Here is a 22,189-nt window from a genome sequence, read left to right on the forward strand (position 1 = left end):
TTGCAATGGGCTGGGCCCATATTTTTTGGGTCTAGTCTAGATCCACAAGGTTGGAGTTGCTGGAGAGGGTGGAGGGGTCTAAGGCAGTGAGGTTGTCGGGGGATGGAAGGAGGGACTTGCAGTCTGTGATGATGGAGGCTGAGGACCAGGTGTCATTCTGTCTGACCCAAATGATGACTGCATTCACTGCAGCCTTTTCGGCCTGAAAACATCTCCAGTTCCCACATTTAAGGTGTTTTGGTAGGTGCGTCTGGTATACCCTTCTGTCATTGTCGTGTGGAAGGTGAGACCAATCATCCACCTTTTTAAGACAGGGTTATGGTTAGTTAATTGGGTGGAGATTGGTGGCAATCAAGGCTTCATGCAGGACAACGTTGATAAGAGTTGCTTGAAGTTGGCCCTTTATGGTGCAAGCCACGTCTGACTGTGCCCTCTCCAGTTTCTGGATGTTGGAGGAGGAAGCCCAGGGTGCACAGGCAGGAACTGCGTAATCTGGAAGCGATCTGATGGTTGCAATGTAGATCGTCCGCATATCCTGGTGGCCACCACCCCCAAGCCGTACCAGTCAGTTGTCGCAGGAGGTTGGAACACTGCCTCATGACTTGGCTCAAGTACCAGAAACATTCATTGAACGTGAGCTGGCGATCGTGTCGAAACCCCAGAAAGATGGGAGTGGGATTCGTCATGGGTCTGTAACCCCCAACGGTGATGTTTGGGCACCATGAGGATTTGGAAACGTTCATCGTGAAGAAGGCAACTTCCGGCTGTTAAAATGGTTATCAATCCTCCACTTAAATTCGGCCTTAGCTTTCCTGATGCCTCTTTTCAGGTTAGCGCTGACTATGCTGTAGCTGTCACCCTGTCACCAGTTCTGAAGGCGATTTTTCTGTCCTTCAGAAGCTGCTTCACCTCTTTTGTCATCCAGGGTTTCTGATTGGGCTAGACCCAGATGTGTTTTTTTTCACTCTGACCATTTCCATACAGTTCTTTATGTAATACATTACAGTGTCTGTAAACACGTCCAGGTAATCCTCCTCAAAGATGTCCCAATCAGTGCTGTTGAAACAGTCCTGCAACTGCTGGGAAGCACCATCCGGCCATGTCCTGATGGTCTTAGTGATGGTGGGGAGGATTTTTAGAGAGGTCTAAACGCAGGATTTAATTGTACGGGTATATGGTCCGAAGTGTCTAAGAGTGGTGCCGGTCTGGCCCTGCAGTTACTGTAAACCTTGTCCATTGTGTTGGCTCCTTTATTTGCATACTGTACATGCTGGTGGAGTTTAGGAAGCACTGATTTTAACTCTACTTGATTGGAAGCACCAGCAATGATGTGCACAGTGTCTTGATATTGTGTTTGCTGCAGGCTAACATTGTTCTTTAACAGTCCAAGGGCTGAGCTAGGGTTAGCATCCGGTGAAATGTAAACAATGTTTAGCATGACACATGTAAACTCCCAAGGAAGATCAAACGGTCAGCATTTCACATTCAGATATTCCAGCTCTGGGGAACAGTGGCAGGCTACAGTCTCTGTGTTTCTACACCAATCTTTGTTGATGTACTAAATACACAACTCTCCTCATTTGGTTTTACAAGTGTCTCTGGTCCTGTCAAAGTGTCGTGTTTTAAAGCATGCTAACTCAATAGCTCAGTCCGGGATGGATGAATGTAACCAGGTTTCAGTGATGAATAGGATGAAGCAGTCTCTGATGAAGAAGTCTGAGGCCACCTGGAGTCTCAGCTCATCTATCTTGTTGGTGAGGGAAAGCAAAGCAAATGTACTTATGTAGCATATTTCATATACAGTACAACATAATTTAATGAGCTTTACATAATTTAAAGTATTTGAATAAAAAGTAATAAAACATTTAAAATGGGGGAAAATTAGAAAAAATAAAGATAACAATATCTCTCTCTCTCTCCTCTCTCTCTCTCTCTCTCTCTCTCTATATATATATATATATAAGTACAACTAAAAACTGAACACTGCAACAAATGTAAAAAAGTGGAACTCTAAAAAGCATAAGAAAAAATAAACATTTTCAACCTGGATTTAACAGCATTCACACTTGGGGCTGATGTCACCTCTTTTAGCAACTTATTTAATTTGTGTGCAGCATAATAGCAAAATGTTTCACCATGTTTGTCTTGGCCTCTGTGCGTCACTATTTGACCTGAGTCAATCAATCTCAGAGGCCTACTGGGTTTGTATTCCATAAGCGTTTCTTTCATGTATTCAGAACCTATGCAATTTAGTGATTTAAAGATAAGTAGCAAAAACTTTAAAATCTTTTCTAAAGCTGACTGGAATCCAGTGTAATAAGTTTAAAGTTATATGTTCTGACCTCTATGTTATGTAAGATTATTTCTCTCACAGTGGGCATGCACCTACGATGAAAATTTCAGACCCCTTCATGATTTCGAAGTGGGAGAACTTGCAATATAGCAGGGTGTTCAAGTAATTATTTTCTTCACTGTACATTTCAAGATGTTGGATTTTGGTTCTGGTTTCAAATCTGCATTTCATCGTTTATTGCACCCAAGTATTCAATTTCCGCAGACTTCCTGGAGCCAGACGGGGGAAAGGGGTGTGACATAGGTGAAGTTGAGAAGGGAGGGACCTTGTAGGAATGATGAGAGTTGGACCTCCTGTCCACACCTATGGGGGTAGGAGGATTTTTTTAATGAGAGCACAAATGTAGATGGGGACTTGATTTTCCTGGGCGGGCTTGGGAACGCAACAGACGATCAGACTTGTAGCTTGCAGCTGTGACAACTCTTAATAAACAATTCACCCAAACCTCTGTCTCTGAGAGAACTTCTTCCATATGCTTCCCGGATTCAAGGGGAAAAATGCATTTCACGGTTCAGCTGCTTCTTCACCATGACAGACCAATAGAGTCCAGATCACTGCAGACTCGGCACCGATCTGCCTGTCCCTTTTCCTCCACTATTTACATTTTCACCTTTTAATTTTAACTGTGTTTTTCTTTTTGACTATTTTGAATTATTGAGAGGGGAGTACTTTTGTTTTTGGGGGTCCCTGAACACACCTCGTGTTTTCATGCGCGGCAACAAGCCTGCCTACGCTGAATCGATTGCTAAATATAGTGTTTATCTTCTGACATATGAACAATGCAGCCCTATGGGGGCACAAACCAGTGCAATCTGTAGGCCGGTCCCAAGCCCGGATAAATGCAGAGGGTTGCGTCAGGAAGGGCATCCGGCGTAAAAACTGTGCCAAACAAATATGAGCGTTCATCTAAAGAATCCCATACCGGATCGGTCGTGGCCCGGGTTAACAACGCCCGCCCCCGGCACTGCTAACCTGCAGGGCGTCGGTGGAAATTCAGCTACTGTGGGTCGAAGACAAAGAAGAGGAGGAAACCGGATCCAGCGTCAGAAGAAAAAGAGGAATGCACAGAGCCTACAACTGAGTGTAGGGACTTTGAATGTTGGGACTATGACAGGAAAAGCACAGGAGTTGGTTGACATGATGATTAGGAGAAAGGTTGATATTCTGTGCATCCAAGAGAGCAGGTGGAAAGGTAGTAAGGCTAGAAGTTTGGAAGCAGGGTTTAAATTATTCTACCACGGAGTAGATGGGAAGAGAAATGGAGTAGGGGTTATTTTAAAGGAAGAGCTGGCTAAGAATGTCTTGGAGGTGAAAAGAGTATAAGATCGAGTGATGAGACTAAAATTTGAAATTGAGGGTGTTATGTATAATGTGGTTAGCGGCTATGCACCACAGGTAGGATGTGACCTAGAGTTGAAAGAGAAATTCTGGAAGGAACTAGATGAAGTAGTTCTGAGCATCCCAGACAGCGAGAGAGTTGTGATTGGTGCAGATTGTAATGGACATATTGGTAAAGGAAACAGGGGCGATGAAGAAGTGATGGGTAAGTACGGCATCCAGGAAAGGAACTTTGAAGGGCAGATGGTGGTGGACTTTGCAAAAAGGATGGAGATGGCTGTAGTGAACACTTATTTCCAGAAGAGGGAGGAACATATAGTGACCTACAAGAGCGGAGGTAGAACCACGCAGGTAGATTATATTTTGTGCAGACGATGTAATCTGAAGGAGGTTACTGATTGTAAAGTAGTGGTAGGGGAGAGTGTAGCTCGACAGCATAGGATGGTAGTATGTAGGATGATTCTGGTGGTGGGTAGGAAGATTAAGAAGACAAAGGTAGAGCAGAGAACCATGTGGTGGAAGCTGAAAAAGGAAGAATGTTGTGCAGCCTTCCGGAAAGAGGTGAGACAGGCTCTCGATGGACAGCAGAAGCTCCCGGAAGACTGGACGACGACAGCCAAGGTGATCAGAGAGACAGGCAGGAGAGTACTTGGTGTGTCATCTGGTAGGAAAGGGGAGAAGGAGACTTGGTGGTGGAACCCCAAAATACAGGGAGTCATACAAGGAAAGAGATTAGCGAAGAAGAAGTGGGATACTGAGAGGACTGAGGAGAGGCGAAAGGAGTACATCGAGATGCGACGTAGGGCAAAGGTAGAGGTGGCAAAGGCTAAACAAGAGGCATATGAAGACATGTACACCAGGTTGGACACGAAAGAAGGAGAAAAGGATCTCTACAGGTTGGCCAGACAGAGTGATAGAGATGGGAAGGATGTGCAGCAGGTCAGGGTGATTAAGGATAGAGATGGAAATGTGTTGACTGGTGCCGGTAGTGTACTAAATAGATGGAAAGAATACTTTGAGAAGTTGATGAATGAAGAAAATGAGAGAGAAGGAAGAGTTGAAGAGGCAAGAGTGAAGGACCAGGAGTGGAAATGATTACTAAGGGGGAAGTCAGAAAGGCACTACAAAGGATGAAAACTGGAAAGGCAGTTGGTCCTGATGACATACCGGTAGAGGTATGGAAGCAATTTGGAGAGATGGCTGTGGAGTTTTTGACCAACTTATTCAACAGAATACTAGCGGGCGAAAAGATGCCTGAAGAATGGAGGAAAAGTGTTCTAGTTCCCATTTTTAAGAACAAAGGGGATGTTCAGAGCTGTGGGAACTATAGAGGAATAAAGTTGATGAGCCACACAATGAAGTTATGGGAAAGAGTAGTGGAGGCTAGACTCAGGACAGAAGTAAGTATCTGCGAGCAACAGTATGGTTTCATGCCTAGAAGGAGTACCACAGATGCATTATTTGCCTTGAGGATGCTCGTGGAAAAGTACAGAGAAGGTCAGAAGGAGCTACATTGCGTCTTTGTGGATCTAGAGAAAGCCTATGACAGAGTACCAAGAGAGGAACTGTGGTACTGCATGCGTAAGTCTGGTGTGGCAGAGAAGTATGTTAAAATAGTACAGGACATGTATGATGGCAGCAGAACAATGGTGAGGTGGGCCTTAGGTGTGACAGAGGAATTTAAGGTGGAGGTGGGACTGCATCAGGGATCAGCTCTGAGCCCCTTCCTGTTTGCAGTGGTAATGGATAGGCTGACAGATGAGGTTAGACTGGAATCCCCTTGGACCATGATGTTCGCAGATGATATTGTCATATGCAGTGAAAGCAGGGAGCATGCAGAGGAACAATTGGAAAGATGGAGACATGCACTGGAAAGGAGAGGAATGAAGATTAGCCGAAGTAAAACAGAATATATGTGCGTGAATGAGAAAAGTGGAGGGGGAAGAGTGAGGCTACAGGGAGAAGAGATAGCGAGGGTCGACGACTTCAAATACTTGGGGTCAACAATACAGAGCAATGGAGAGTGTGGTCAGGAAGTGAAGAAACGGGTCCAAGCAGGTTGGAACAGCTGGCGAAAGGTGTCTGGTGTGTTATGTGACAGAAGAGTGTCTGCTAGGATGAAGGGCAAAGTTTACAAAACAGTGGTGAGGCCGGCCATGATGTACGGATTAGAGACAGTGGCACTGAAGAAACAACAGGAATCTGAACTGGAGGTGGCAGAAATGAAGATGTTGAGGTTCTCGCTCGGAGTGACCAGGTTGGATAGGATTAGAAATGAGCTCATTAGAGGGACAGCCAAAGTTGGATGTTTTGGAGACAAGATTCGAGAGAGCAGACTTCGATGGTTTGGACATGTTCAGAGGCGAGAGAGTGAGTATATTGGTAGAAGGATGCTGAGGATGGCGCTCCCAGGCAAAAGAGCGAGAGGAAGACCAAAGAGAAGGTTTATGGATGTGGTGAGGGAAGACATGAGGGCAGTTGGGGTTAGAGAGGAAGATGCAGGAGATAGGCTAAGATGGCAAAAGATGACACGCTGTGGCGACCCCTAACGGGATAAGCCGAAAGGAAAAGAAGAAGAAGAAGATCTTCTGACACATGAACGTGTATATTTTAACACTTTTTGGACTGTTTCTTATGCTAGTTCAACTTCACATCGCTCTTTCGGAATGTACGACGGGCGGCAGGATCTGGCAGGTTTCGATGAGCTCACTGGACCATATCCCAGTTTCGTCAAGCTAGTGCTAAATTGATCAGTAAATATGGCGCTTATCCACCGACATAGGAATGTTTGTGAATCTTCAAGCCCTTTTTGGACTGTTTCTTGTGCTTGTTCAATTGAACAATGATTATTGGGATTGTGCAACGAGACTCTAGACACACTCGCATCCGAGTAAACTAACTAACGAGAGTTGTTGACATATTCCAATATATTCTGATACCCTCTCACCATTATGTGAGAGCAGCATGCTAATTATCACAACTCTAGTGTTGGCAACAAGATGAGCCATCCAGATTCTTACCTTTACCATTGAGAGGTATTGGATTACTGTAGAGGGTGTCAATTCTACAAACAAAAATCCACCATCTTGAAGTGTATGTGAATGTAAATGGACTGTCAGGAAATGAAACCACTTTACCAATGTCTCAAAATGGTGATCTGAAACATGTTAACAAACAGCCACTTAGCTCAACAACGAGGACACATGAACTGTGCAATGAATAACGGATCATCCAAAAGTTCTCCTTGAAATTTATTGGGAGCAAAGCCCAAAGATATGGGACATCTGAAAGGGAGGAGACAACACCAACAGATTACCAAGGAATCCGGATGGCCCGTGCTGCAGCTTGTTTCATCCCCGAGTGAGCGGCCATAGACGTCGATACAGTAAACAGTGAGAAAAAAAGAAGGTGAGTCAATGTGAAACATTGACATGAAATTTGCAAATAGATTTAAACCACTTTCACAAGACCCTAGGCAGGAATGCTCATCTCGCACCACCACTGAAAGGTATGAAATTAAACCACGCAAGAAAAATTTGGGACCCCAAACGTGAATAGTTGGTGATGGTGATGTCCAGGATTTGAAACGTTTTTGCAGTGAGAAGTACACCAAAGTACTGTGTTTTCCCAATGGCACTGTTTTTGATATCTCAAGACACCATTAAATGGGAGAGGATTAACATCACATTGTCAAGGTACAGTACATATGACATGACCTATTGGATACATTGTTAATCAAAACCACCGGAATTTCCCTTTAATTCTCCTCACTCAGGTTTTATCTAATATAATCCCAAAATACGCTACAACTGAAAGGCGAAGCCTCGATTTACCAGTCGATCTACACTCCTACCCTCACCTATGGTCAGTTGTGGGTCATTACGGAAACAACAAAGCTGTGGATGCAAGCATTCTAAATGAGTTTCCTCTTCCGGGTGTCCTGGTTCTTCCCGAGAAATACAGTGAGAAGGACTGTCATCTGGAAAGGCCTCAGAGTCGAACCACTGATCCTCTGCACAGAGGGGATCCAGAATAGGTTGGTCAGGCATCAAATTCGGATGCCTCCCTCTTAAGGTCATATTTCACCGTGAGGATGCCCCATGGACGACCCAGGACTCGCTGGAGAGACTGTCTCTCGCTGGCCTGGGAATGCCTGAGGATCCCTCCAGAGGAGTTGGACAAATTGGCTGGGAAGAGGGAAGTCTGGGCTTTTCTGCTTCACCTGCTCCCCCCACGACCCGTCCCTTAAATAAGCTGAGGAAAATGGATTGATGGGTGTACATGTCAGAGTTCATTGATATTGATAGCACCTATTGATATACAGTATGACGACAACACTCAAATATTTCAAAAACATATTTTTGGGTTTTATTTACACATCTTACAACTTTCCTTTACAGTTCCAAAGTGACATCTTTTTTACTATTGCTCTCAAATTGTTAAACATTTTGATGATTCTCCAACCAATTAATGACAGTTGTATTGGCGGTGTGAGTGTGGTGATATATTCATTGGTGCTTCACCAGCGCTCCACTAGTTACACTCTACCTTGGGTGCTTTGGAGTTGATTGTTAACTTTTTATCCTCATGAATCTCAGATGCAGTAGAAACAGATACATTCAACATCTCTGTGTTGTGTATCATTGGTCATCTTTCAACAACGTGTAAAACATCTAATAATCCAAACTTGTTCTAAAATATTATCACACTGAAGAATGCACTAATCGTTTTTATGCAATAACTGAGTCGGTATCAGCTTGATAATTGACTAAATGTTGCTGTTTTTCTAGACCCAAATCAGTAAAAGAGATGACCCTCGTCTTGTCCATGAATGCTTTCTTGGAATCAGAGGGAGAAACTCCCATCCCAACATACCAACCAATATGGAAAACTGAGCGCTACAGTAAGACGTGCCTGTCAAACACCACCTCGCCAGGCCACACAGAACACCGTTTGAAACAGGGTAAATGTGTCAACTGATGTTTGTTCAGATTGTCCTTTCTTTTCTTACCAGTTGCCATGCCTAACTGTACCTATGAAAAGGGTTTGCGTTACAGTGCTTTTTGTCAATGAAATTATCTGAATTTGAGTTGTCTTTTTTAAATCACTCATTGTTTTACTCACTTCTGTCCTGAGTCTAGCCTACACTACTCTTTTGCATAGCTTCATTGTGTGGCTCATCGACTTTTCCTCTTTAGTTCCCTCAGCTCTGCATATCGCTTTTGTTCAAAAAATAAAAATAACATAAGCTGGTATTGTTTTGAACAAAATGCAGCCCTATGGGGGGCACAAACCAGTGCAATCTGTAGGCCGGTCCCAAGCCCGGATAAATGCAGAGGGTTGCGTCAGGAAGGGCATCCGGCGTAAAAACTGTGCCAAACAAATATGAGCGTTCATCTAAAGAATCCCATACCGGATCGGTCGTGGCCCGGGTTAACAACGCCCGCCCCCGGCACTGCTCACCTGCAGGGCGTCGGTGGAAATTCAGCTACTGTGGGTCGAAGACAAAGAAGAGGAGGAAACCGGATCAAGCGTCAGAAGAAAAAGAGGAATGCACAGAGCCTACAACTGAGTGTAGGGACTTTGAATGTTGGGACTATGACAGGAAAAGCACAGGAGTTGGTTGACATGATGATTAGGAGAAAGGTTGATATTCTGTGCATCCAAGAGAGCAGGCGGAAAGGTAGTAAGGCTAGAAGTTTGGGAGCAGGTTTTAAATTATTCTACCACGGAGTAGATGGGAAGAGAAATGGAGTAGGGGTTATTTTAAAGGAAGAGCTGGCTAAGAATGTCTTGGAGGTGAAAAGAGTATCAGATCGAGTGATGAGACTAAAATTTGAAATTGAGGGTGTTATATATAATGTGGTTAGCGGCTATGCACCACAGGTAGGATGTGACCTAGACTTGAAAGAGAAATTCTGGAAGGAACTAGATGAAGTAGTTCTGAGCATCCCAGACAGCGAGAGAGTTGTGATTGGTGCAGATTGTAATGGACATATTGGTAAAGGAAACAGGGGAGATGAAGAAGTGATGGGTAAGTACGGCATCCAGGAAAGGAACTTTGAAGGGCAGATGGTGGTGGACTTTGCAAAAAGGATGGAGATGGCTGTAGTGAACACTTATTTCCAGAAGAGGGAGGAACATATAGTGACCTACAAGAGCGGAGGTAGAACCACGCAGGTAGATTATATTTTGTGCAGACAATGTAATCTGAAGGAGGTTACTGACTGTAAAGTAGTGGTAGGGGAGAGTGTAGCTCGACAGCATAGGATGGTAGTATGTAGGATGATTCTGGTGGTGGGTAGGAAGATTAAGAAGACAAAGGTAGAGCAGAGAACCATGTGGTGGAAGCTGAGAAAGGAAGAATGTTGTGCGGCCTTCCGGAAAGAGGTGAGACAGGCTCTCGATGGACAACCGAAGCTCCCGGAAGACTGGACGACGACAGCCAAGGTGATCAGAGAGACAGGCAGGAGAGTACTTGGTGTGTCATCTGGTAGGAAAGGGGAGAAGGAGACTTGGTGGTGGAACCCCAAAATACAGGGAGTCATACAAGGAAAGAGATTAGCGAAGAAGAAGTGGGATACTGAGAGGACTGAGGAGAGGCGAAAGGAGTACATCGAGATGCGACGTAGGGCAAAGGTAGAGGTGGCAAAGGCTAAACAAGAGGCATATGAAGACATGTACACACAGGTTGGACACGAAAAAAGGAGAAAAGGATCTCTACAGGTTGGCCAGACAGAGGGATAGAGATGGGAAGGATGTGCAGAAGGTTAGGGTGATTAAGGATAGAGATGGAAATGTGTTGACTGGTGCCGGTAGTGTGCTAAATAGATGGAAAGAATACTTTGAGAAGTTGATGAATGAAGAAAATGAGAGAGAAGGAAGAGTTGAAGAGGCAAGAGTGAAGGACCAGGAAGTGGAAATGATTACTAAGGGGGAAGTCAGAAAGGCACTACAAAGGATGAAAAATGGAAAGGCAGTTGGTCCTGATGACATACCGGTAGAGGTATGGAAGGAATTTGGAGAGATGGCTGTGGAGTTTTTGACCAACTTATTCAACAGAATACTAGCGGGCGAAAAGATGCCTGAAGAATGGAGGAAAAGTGTTCTAGTTCCCATTTTTAAGAACAAAGGGGATGTTCAGAGCTGTGGGAACTATAGAGGAATAAAGTTGATGAGCCACACAATGAAGTTATGGGAAAGAGTAGTGGAGGCTAGACTCAGGACAGAAGTAAGTATCTGCGAGCAACAATATGGTTTCATGCCTAGAAAGAGTACCACAGATGCATTATTTGCCTTGAGGATGCTCGTGGAAAAGTACAGAGAAGGTCAGAAGGAGCTACATTGTGTCTTTGTGGATCTAGAGAAAGCCTATGACAGAGTACCAAGAGAGGAACTGTGGTACTGCATGCGTAAGTCTGGTGTGGCAGAGAAGTATGTTAAAATAGTACAGGACATGTATGATGGCAGCAGAACAATGGTGAGGTGTGCCTTAGGTGTGACAGAGGAATTTAAGGTGGAGGTGGGACTGCATCAGGGATCAGCTCTGAGCCCCTTCCTGTTTGCAGTGGTAATGGATAGGCTGACAGATGAGGTTAGACTGGAATCCCCTTGGACCATGATGTTCGCAGATGATATTGTGATATGCAGTGAAAGCAGGGAGCATGCAGAGGAACAATTGGAAAGATGGAGACATGCACTGGAAAGGAGAGGAATGAAGATTAGCCGAAGTAAAACAGAATATATGTGCGTGAATGAGAAAAGTAGAAGGGGAAGAGTGAGGCTACAGGGAGAAGAGATAGCGAGGGTGGACGACTTCAAATACTTGGAGTCAACAATACAGAGCAATGGAGAGTGTGGTCAGGAAGTGAAGAAACGGGTCCAAGCAGGTTGGAACAGCTGGCGAAAGGTGTCTGGTGTGTTATGTGACAGAAGAGTGTCTGCTAGGATGAAGGGCAAAGTTTACAAAACAGTGGTGAGGCCGGCCATGATGTACGGATTAGAGACGGTGGCACTGAAGAAACAACAGGAAGCTGAACTGGAGGTGGCAGAAATGAAGATGTTGAGGTTCTCGCTCGGAGTGACCAGGTTGGATAGGATTAGAAATGAGCTCATTAGAGGGACAGCCAAAGCTGGATGTTTTGGAGACAAGATTCGAGAGAGCAGACTTCGATGGTTTGGACATGTTCAGAGGCGAGAGAGTGAGTATATTGGTAGAAGGATGCTGAGGATGGAGGTCCCAGGCAAAAGAGCGAGAGGAAGACCAAAGAGAAGGTTTATGGATGTGGTGAGGGAAGACATGAGGGCAGTTGGGGTTAGAGAGGAAGATGCAGGAGATAGGCTAAGATGGCAAAAGATGACACGCTGTGGCGACCCCTAACGGGACAAGCCGAAAGGAAAAGAAGAAGAAGAAGTATTGTTTTGAACAAGTTGGTCAAAACCTCCACAGATACATTTCCAAATTCACTTCCAGACCTCCACTGGTACAGTGAAGAAAATAAGTATTTGAACACCCTGCTATATTGCAAGTTCTCTCACTTAGAAATCATGGAGGGTCTGAAATTTTCCTCGTAGATGCATGTCCACTGTGAGAGAGATAATCTAAAAAGGAAAATCAGAAATCACAATGTATGATTTTTTTATTGATTTGTGTGACTGCAAATAAGTATTTGAACACCTGTCTGTCATCTAGAATTCTGACCCTCCAATACCTGTTAGTCTGCCTTTAAAGGTCCACCTCCACTCTATGTATTATCCTGAATCAGATGCACCTGTCTGAGGTCGTTACCTGCATGAAGACACCTGTCCACCCCATACAATCAGTAAAACTCAAACTTGAAGTATGGCCAAGACCAAATAGCTGTCCAAAGACACCAGAGACAAAATTGGACAACGCCACATGACCTGAAAGGGCTACTGAGAAATTGCCAAGCATCTTGGTGAAACAAAGGTCCACTGTTGGAGCAATCATTACAAAATGGAAGAAGCTAAACATGACAGTCAATCTCAATCGGAGTGGAGCTCCATGCAAGATATCACCTCGTGGGATCTCAATGATCCTTAGAAAGGTGAGGAATCAACCCAGGACTACACGACAGGACAAGTCAATGACCTGAAAAGAGCTGGGACCACCGTTTCCAAGGTGACTGTTGGTAAAACTCCAAGACGTCATGGTTTGAAATCTTGCATGGCACGGAAGGCTCTCTTGCTAAAACCAGCATGTCAAGGCCGGTCTTAAATTTGCCAATGACCATTTGGATGATACAGAGGAGTCATGGGAAAAAGGTTTGTGGTCAGATGAGATCAAAATGGAACTTTTTGGTCATAATTCCATGAACCGTGTTTGGAGGAAGACGAATGATGAGTTCCATCCCAAGAACACCATCCCTACTCTGAACCATGGGGGTGGGAGCATCTTGCTTTAGAGGTGTTTTTCTGCACATGGGTCAGGACGACTGCACTGCATTATGGAGAGGATGACCCATGTATTGTGAGATTTTGGGGACAACCTCTTTCCCTCAGTCAGAGTATTGAAGATGGGTCGTGGCTGGGTCTTTCAACATGACAACGACCCAAAGCACATAGCCAGGAAAATGAAGGAGTGGCTCCGTAAGAAGTATATCAAAGTTCTGGCATGGCCTAGCCAGTCTCCAGCCCTAAACACAATAGAAAATCTTTGGAGGGAGCCGAAACTCCGTGTTTCTCAGTGACAGCCCAGAAACCTGTCTGATCTAGAGAAGATCTGTGTGGAGGACTGCGCCAAAATCCTTCCTGAAGTGTGTGCAAACCTGGTGAACAACTACAGGAAACGTTTGACCTCTGTAATTGCAAACAAAGGCTACTCTACAAAATATTAACATTGGTTTTCTCAGGTTTTTTTAAATACTTATTTGCAGCTGTATCACACAAATAAATCGTTAAAAAAATCATACATTGAGATTTCTGGATTTTTTTTTTTAGATTATCCCTCTCACAGTGGACATGCAGCTACAACGAAAATTTCAGACCCCTCCATGATTTCTAAGTAAGAGAACTTGCAATATAGCAGGGTGTTCAAATACTCATTTTGTTATTTTGTTGTTATCCTCTTTACTGCCTTTCTAACTTCCTCGTTACTAATCATTGCCACTTCCTGGTTCCTCATACTTGCCTCTTCTACTCTTCCTTCTCTCTCATTTTTATTCCATTCAACAACTCCTCAAAGTATTCTTTTCATCTATTTAGAACACTACTGATCAGTCAACACATCTCTATCCCTAATCACTCTAACCCTCTGAACATCATTTCAATTTTGGTCACTCTGTCTGGTCTGTCATCAAGGATCTCTTCCTGTCCACCGAGAGCCTGCCACACCGCTTTCCAAAAGGCCGCACAACATTCAAACTCTTTCAGCTTCCACCAGATTGTTCTCTGCTCTACCTTTGTATTTTTAATCTTCCTCCCCACCACCAGAATCATCTTACACACCACTATCCTATGCTGTTGAGCTACACTCTCCCCTACCACAAACTTACATTCCTCTACCACAACCTTACATTCAGTAACTTCCTTTAGATTACATCATCTACACAAAATATAATCCACCCGAGTGCTTCTTTAGCTCTTGTAAGTTTTCCTGCCTCTTCTGGAAAAAAAGTTTTCACTAGTGCTATTTAAATCCTTTTTACAAAGTTCATCCCCATCTGTCTCTCAAAGTTCCTTTTCTGGATGCTGTCCTTACCCATCACTTCTTCATCGCCCCTGTTTCCTTCACCAACATGTCCATTACAGTCTGCACCCATCACAGCTCTTTCTGTGTGTGGGATACTCAGAACTACTCGAGATCTTCTCTTTCAACTCTAGGTCACATCCTACCTGTAGAGCATAGCCGCAAATAACATTGGGCATGAATAGAATCAGAATCAGATTTAATGGCCAAGTTTGTAACACAGTGAATTTGTCTCTGGCAGTCGGTGCCGCCCTGGTACGACATTCATTTTGAATCCGGACAAAAAGAAAACAAACTAACTAACAAGAACGAAGAACAATAAACATGCAATTAATAGGAAACTATTCCTTGTAAGAGTCACAATTTTTCAACAATGGAGAGTCTTTTATCATCTTAACTGCTTCTATCAGCGCAGTTAGAATGCGTCAATGTCCCACATTATGTTAAACTCATACAGAGTGCCCTAACCTGTTCACGGTTTACCATTATAGACCAGTGCAATGTAACGAATCATGCAAAAGTCTACAGTATATATTACTCATACTTATATTGATTGGACCAGAAGGATGTGAAGGTGTGTCCCAACAATGGCGCAAGGCAGAACATAGTAGGTTCACTGATCAAGAATTTCAGTGAGTTTTAATTTTGATATTCAAGATCTGATTAGTTCGATTTAATAGACTTGTGTTTTGCTTACCAGGGTTGACAACACACTGGTGAATTAATCCATAGACTATTTTTGATGATGGTACATTGAAATCTCTTATACTGGTTCTTGGATTCCGGCTGCAACTAGATCCACCATTACAAGATTGATGCAATAAAAACATTAAAATGACAAATGTTAATGATATAATTTATTCACAGTTATGATTATACAGTAAGTGTCCCACGGTAACATTCTACACAAAATTTGAAAATATGAAAATTCAAACAAATTGTTCTGGAAGTGAATTTACCAGTTGTATCATTGGAGCCTACACACCACCATTTGGTGATCGATTCATAGGTCCACCCCTCTCTTTACTTGAGTGTCAAGACATGCGACCGCACGCATAATATGACCACAAAGCTGATCATCAATGGCAAAAAATTGAACACCGCTCAGATTTTTGTCAGGGGGGTGGGATTCTTTCCAATAACACCCTTCCAGGTCATGAGCATTAAAGTTCCCCAGCAGAATGAGGGAGCCTCTAGCAGGAGAGCTTTTCAGCACCCCCTTCGACAACTCCTAATAGTGTGGGTAATATGAACTGTTGTTTAGTGCATAGGGACAGACAACAAGCAGGACCCATCCAATCACTATCTGGTCTAACACCGAGCCCACACCTGTTTCGTACCCACCTATATCTAGTTGAAACTTTCTCAACCTTGCGCACCAACTCATGTTCTTTCCCTGCCAGAGATGTAACATTCCACATCCCTTGCCAGTTTCAGTAGGCAGGGATCGGACTGCCAATATACACACCTTCAGGTACCACTTAACTCAATACACACACTACCCCTTTGGACCCTCCCACATGTGCTGTGCCCAGCCAAATCCCATGGGGCCACCAGGAGCTCGTTCTCACAGCCCGCATCCAGGCCTGGATCCAGAAGGGGTGACCCCTTTCCAGGCAAGGTAAATTTAGGTCCATTAATGTTTATCATTATAAGGGCTCTTATGAGCCATACTTCCACTGGTCCCTCACCTAGGATTTGTTTTCTTTAAGTGACACTACCAGGCTCATAAAAACCCAGATAACTTAGCTCCTGGGATCATCGGGACACAAAAACCCCTCCACCATCATAAGGTGACAGCTCAGAGAGAGGCTTCTAAAGTAAAAAGAAAAATAATCACTTTGTGTTATAGGCTTTTCATTGGACAGCAGCATTATTGCACTGAAGCTATACATGTCTTAACAATAATTTCTTAAGATTGTTTTATTTCAGTACAATTGTACCTTAACTCCCAAGACATAACCAGTGTAATGCAAGCTTACTGATGAACTGTTGATGAAACATTTAATCTTAATGAAAGATGGATACTAACCATCGAAGTGTGGATTGCCTACATTATTATGAAATGTCTCTTTAAACAATTGTGTTTTTCTATAGAACCTTTTCGACGACTTCCTGACCATGTGTCAATGTCCAGAACTGCATACTTCAAGAGGAAATTTGTTGATGATGATGAAGCTTCATTCAATCTCAGGACATACTGCCAGACTGTAAGTATTTAATTAGACATTTCATTCTTTAATTTGTGGTCCAGTAATCAAAACAACAAACTATATAATCATGGTAATATGGAGGAGGATGCATATTGGGAGTATATCAGTGTTATTCCAGTAAATGTCACAGGGAGGTTAAGTAGAGGGAAATTATTAAAGGTCAGATGACAAAGATGACTCCCAAGGGCGGGACATTCGCCGAGCTTATTGCTTACTTGCGACATTAGATGAGAGATCGGGACACAGTCAAGATCAGTACGTCCAGTGCCTCTCCGCCTTCACTCGCTCGCGCGCTCAGTACATCCAATACCTCACTGCCTTAAGTTGGTCATGTGCTCAGTATGTCCAAGGCCTCACCACATTCGCTCGCTTGCTCAGTACGTGAAATGCCTCACCGCCTCCACACGCTCGTTCACTTGTTCATTCCTCCAATCAACTGGGCGGAGGGGGAACCGTGAAGCCGCTGACTCTTATAATAACGATCTCGACTATCCGTGTGGACGCTTGCGAATATTGAAACTGAAATTTGAACGCAACACTGACTCCAAATTGAATTTTTACACAGCCCAAACATATCTTTTTCAAAGCCCGCAGTAAAGAGAAAGATACGTGATGAGCCAAGACAATGTCAGGAAAAGTGTGGAGTGCAATATTTCTGTTGAGCACAGGGGAAAGTTGAAAAAGTTGCGGTGCACAAGGAATACAATTTGAAATGTCATTACACAACTAGGCATGCTGAGTAGTATGAAAAGTACCAGGGAGATGAGAGAGCCAACCGGGTTGCCAATCTTAAAACAGGTCAACTGAGGCAACAAGATTTCTTTAAGAAAGCAACCAAAGAGAATAATGCAGCAGTTGAAGCTCGCTACGTGGTCAGTGAGATGATTGCTAAAGAAGGAAAGCCATCCACAGAAGGTGAATTCATCAAAAAGTGCATTTTAAAGGCTGCACATACTGTCTGTCCAGAAAAGAGAGCAACATCAGCCTTTCTGCCAACATTGTGGCATAGCGCATTTCTGACATGTCAAGTGACATTTATGATCAATTGTGTGGGAAAGCAAAATGTTTCAGTGTATATTCAGTCGCTCTTGATGAAACCACAGACATCACACACACTGCCCGTGATATATGTCCATGGTGTTGGTGACAATTTTAAAGCAATGGAGGAGTTGCTCACAGTAATTCCAATGCATGGTCAGACCACCGCACAGGAAATAATTCACCAGCTGTGTGATGCCATTGAGAATGCCGGTTTGCCATGGAAGAGGTTTGATAGAACAACCACTGATAGAGCTCCATTAATGACAGGGAGGAAAAATAGACTGGTGGCACTTGTTCAAAAGAAACTGGAAGAGGAGGGTGTGGAAGCTCTGCATTGCATTATCTATCAACAGGCACTTTGCAGCAGGTACCTGAAGTTTGACAATGTGATGTCTGTCGTTGTGAAATGCATCAACCAAATCAGATCTAAGGGTTTAAAGCACAGAAGCTTCCGTGCTTTTTTTTTTTTTTTTTTTTTTTTTTTTTTAGAGGAAATTCAATCAGAATATGGGGATGTGCTCTACTTCACCGAGATGCATAGGCTCAGCAGGGGAAACATACTGAAGAGATTTTTTTTAGTTGAGAGTGAAAGCCTTCATGTAGAAGGATGGGGTGGCTGTTCCTGTGCTAAGTGATCCCAAATGGCACATGGACTTAGCTTTCTTAGTTGATATAACACATGATCCTAATGTACTGAAGAAGAAGTTACAAAGCCAGGGGAAACTTGTCAGTGCTGCCTATGACAATGTGACGGCATTTTGCACAAAACCTGTGTTATGGAAAGCCCAGCTTGCTCAGACAAGCTTTTGCCATTTCACAGCATGCAAGGCACTCGTGGATGGAGGCACACCGTTCGTTGCTGAGAAGTATGTTGAGGCTATTTTGAAGCCGCAGGAAGAATTTGATTACAGATGTGCAGATTTCAAGATGCATAGAGCCACATTAAAATTTTTTGTAGACCCCTTCTCCTTGGATGTGCAAGATGCCCCACCTCTGTGCTTCAAATGGAGCTCATTAACCTGCAGTGCAACTTTGAACTCAAAGCCAAGTTCAGGGATGTGAGTGGAGAACTAAACAAGCTTGGGCAATTTTTGAGAGAATTGACCCCTTGCTACCCTGAACTTTCCAGAATGTTCAACCCTTTTTGGAGCACATACTTGTGCAAAAATCTCTTCTCCACTTTGAACTTCAATAAGTCCAAGTACAGATCCAGACTTACTGATGAGCATCTTCAAGCCCTACTGAGGGTCTCAACTGCTTCCTTCCTCAAGCCAAATGTGGCTCGGCTATGTGAGAAGCGCTGACAGGTTTCTAGCAGTAAGAAGTAGGCAAGAGAAGCCATGTTCAGAACAGTTCACGTTCAATGTTCCATTCATGTTCAGAAAGTTAAAGGTTTAAGAACAGTTTATTTGAACTTATATATTTATTTTAATCTTATTTTATGTTAAAAAATAAAGATATTTGAGAACATTCGAATTTTTTTATCAGAGCTTTTCTTGTAGAAATCCTGATGCGGCCCAGCCTCACCTAGACTCTGCCTCCAGTTTGAGGCCCCTGACGTAAAACCTGCCCTCTGAGCACTCTTTGTGGCAATGAGTATTTTTTAATGAATCCTTGACCAAAATTTCAATTTCCCAAACAAACATGGAAACAGAACTTTAGCAGTATGGTTTTGGCCTTGGGTGCAGTCTTCTCCCCGCTTTGGATACGTGCGAGAGCATCTGATTTACCGTTTTTGGGACAGATATGAGCACATGAAGTTGAACCAGGAAATGAATCGCGCCCACCTAGCCTGCCTAGCAATAAGTCTTTTAGCTCTCTTGAGGTACTCCAGAATGTATGACCAGTCTAAACAAGAAACCGGACCTGGGTGCCCTCCAGCCAGAGCCTCCATTCCACCAATGCCACCTTGACAGCGAGTAGCTCCCAGTCCTCGATATCATTATTCTTTTCCACAGGGGTAAGCTTCTTGGAGAGATAGTTCCATGGGTATAACTTGATATTCTTCGGGCTCTTCTGGGATAGACCCGCTCCTATACATGTATCAGATGCATATACCTCCACGAAAAACTATAGTTTAGGGTCTGGCAAGGTGAGACTGGGGGCAGAGGTAAAGGCCATCTGGAGTTTTCTAAACACTGCCTGACATAACAGTTCCCATGCAAAAGGTCGGTGTGGCGAGGTGAGATCAGGAAACGCCACGCCTATAGTACTTAAGTTTAGCGAACCCTAGGAATCCTTGCGGGATTTAGGAGTAGGCCAATTGGCAATGGCCTCTATTTTACTGGAGTCGAAACGAATCTTGCCCTCGGCTAGAACAAAACCCAGAATGGACACGGACAATTGGTGGAATTCACAATTCTCAGCCTCAACATACAGGGCCTTCTGCAGCAGCCACTGCAGCACGGAATGGACGTGGACTACATACGTCTTTTCATCAGGCGAGAAAATCAAAATGTCATCCAAATACACAAAACATAAACATTGAGCATTTCATGCAGGACATCATTAACGAAGTTCTGAAAAACTGCAGGGGCATTGCTTAAGCCAAAAGACACAAGTTCTGTGGGTGTGTTGAATGCAATTTTCCATTCGCAAAGGGTTAAAGACGCTCTGTACAAGCTTAACACAATGTGGGACGTTAAAGCCCAAATGTCATCCCTATAAACATTCTAAAATAGATATTGTAATAAAAAATACATATAACATTATTCACTTCAATGTCTATACGAAAAAATAAATCATAGCGGAGAGCGCGTCATCCATGCGCAAAGTTGCAGAAGTGTCATCGCACCAGGTCTGAGTCTGCTGGTTCCCAAATGCACTTGAGAACAAGATGCAGTTTGAATAGAGGGTTTGATGGCTAGCAAAGGTTGGTACACGGGCAAGTCGTCCAGAAGGCAAGGTCAGCCTACAATTGATCAAAAATGTGGAAAAAAGGAATGAGAACCTGACAATGAGGTACAACAAACTAGCAAAGAACAACATGAGGCACGAGGTATATATGCCTAGCATATATGAACGAGAGGGTATATATTCATCTAGGAGTCACTAATTGTGTAGTGGTACACACACCTGCCTTTGGTGCAGGTAGCGTGGGATCGATTCCCGCTCAGTGATGGTGTCAATATCTGCCCTGCGACTGACGACCACTTAAGGGTGTAATCTGCCTTTTGCCCGAAGCTAGCTAGCCAGCTTTTCCACAATCCTTGTGAGGATAACTGGCTTGGATAATGAGATAACATAGATTCATCTATTTAACCACTGTATAGAGCTTGTCCACCTACGTCATAAAATCACGTGACTTTTGTTTACCTCGCCACATTGCCGGTCAAGCTAAACATTGCTCAATGCTTTGTCTGTTGGAGACGAGACGGAAATACGTCGAGTAGTACGATGCCCAGAGTCTTGTCCGATACCGTCAGACATTTAGAAGGTGAAAATAAACGACGGTACATGGAAAAATTAGAAAAAACTCGGGATAGAGGACCCATATTTAATGCCGAAGTCAATGTTTTCGCCCATAAGAAATTGGACTGTTTATTCGCTTCCGCTTGTCTTGGACAACTGGGTATGTACATGGATCTGGTGAGTAAGTCGTCGAGATTTCCATGGAAAAGTTTGAAAGCGTACAAAAGTCCGGACGCATATGAATAGTTTGTTGCTGGATCTGTTCTCATCAGGAATACATCCCACATAGTGACGGTTTTGACGGCTTGTGAGCGTGGAAGTGTGTTCGGCGACACGTTAACCTTTGCCGGAATCCATCGATCTTTTCAGCTAGTTTTTAATACAAATGCCAATATTTAAATAAATGACCCCTGGTTTTACACGAACTCATTCATTAACTATGAGTGAGAAAGAAAAAAGAGGACAGAGTCGTCTCCAAGGAACGTACATGGAAGCATTTGCGGCCACACTTATCTCCATAAACCTCTGTGACGGAGTTTTTTTTTTTTTTTTTAACACGCATAGTTCTCAAATGAGCCAACTTGGCATTATAAATACTTTTTGATAATTTGAGATAGAGAAGAATAATTCCTACCTGAAATGAAGTGATTTTGGTTGGGCACCATCCATCGTGTTTAATTGCCGAAATCCTTTGATATTTTCTGGTCTTTTCAGCTAGTATTCCATAGAATGATCTCTTTGAATATCTGTCTTGTCTGTTGTGACAACCAACAGCACAACAGGTCTTGGGTATTATAAATAATCTCCTCCAGTTCAATGTCTCCCACAATATCGAGCAGCTCTGTTTGACCGGCAATATCTTTTCTTTTCCTTTCGGCTTGTCCCTATCTATTGTCAATCCATTGATGAAAGCTAGCATTAGATTATCTATATCTTCCTAAAGCATGTAGAGGGGAAAAGTTTTCAACTTCAAGATAACGCGGTACCACGAGAGAAAAAGACCGTTCGCATTTAGGTATATGGACAGACAAGACTAACATTAGAACTTAGATCAAGTCAAAGTAAATTACAATCTCATACTTATAATAGTTAGATACTGAAACATTACCTTTGTTATATCCCAGA

The 22,189-nt window shown here is 43.4% G+C and overlaps 1 protein-coding gene across 20 annotated transcripts in view; it reads left to right on the plus strand.

Moving 5' to 3' along the window:
• sertad4 (SERTA domain containing 4) overlaps positions 1-22,189 on the plus strand; it is a 74,123-nt gene that overhangs the window by 43,814 nt on the left and 8,120 nt on the right. For all 20 annotated transcript variants that reach the window (XM_061843366.1, XM_061843371.1, XM_061843356.1 and 17 more), the window contains 2 exons: positions 8,482-8,654; positions 16,497-16,609. In XM_061843366.1, the coding sequence (XP_061699350.1) occupies positions 8,501-8,654; positions 16,497-16,609 (267 nt within the window). In that variant the 5' untranslated portion in view covers positions 8,482-8,500. The remainder of the gene's footprint in view (positions 1-8,481; positions 8,655-16,496; positions 16,610-22,189) is intronic.

The sequence above is a fragment of the Syngnathoides biaculeatus genome, chromosome 15 (genome assembly GCF_019802595.1).
Source record: "Syngnathoides biaculeatus isolate LvHL_M chromosome 15, ASM1980259v1, whole genome shotgun sequence".
Taxonomy (NCBI): domain Eukaryota; kingdom Metazoa; phylum Chordata; class Actinopteri; order Syngnathiformes; family Syngnathidae; genus Syngnathoides; species Syngnathoides biaculeatus.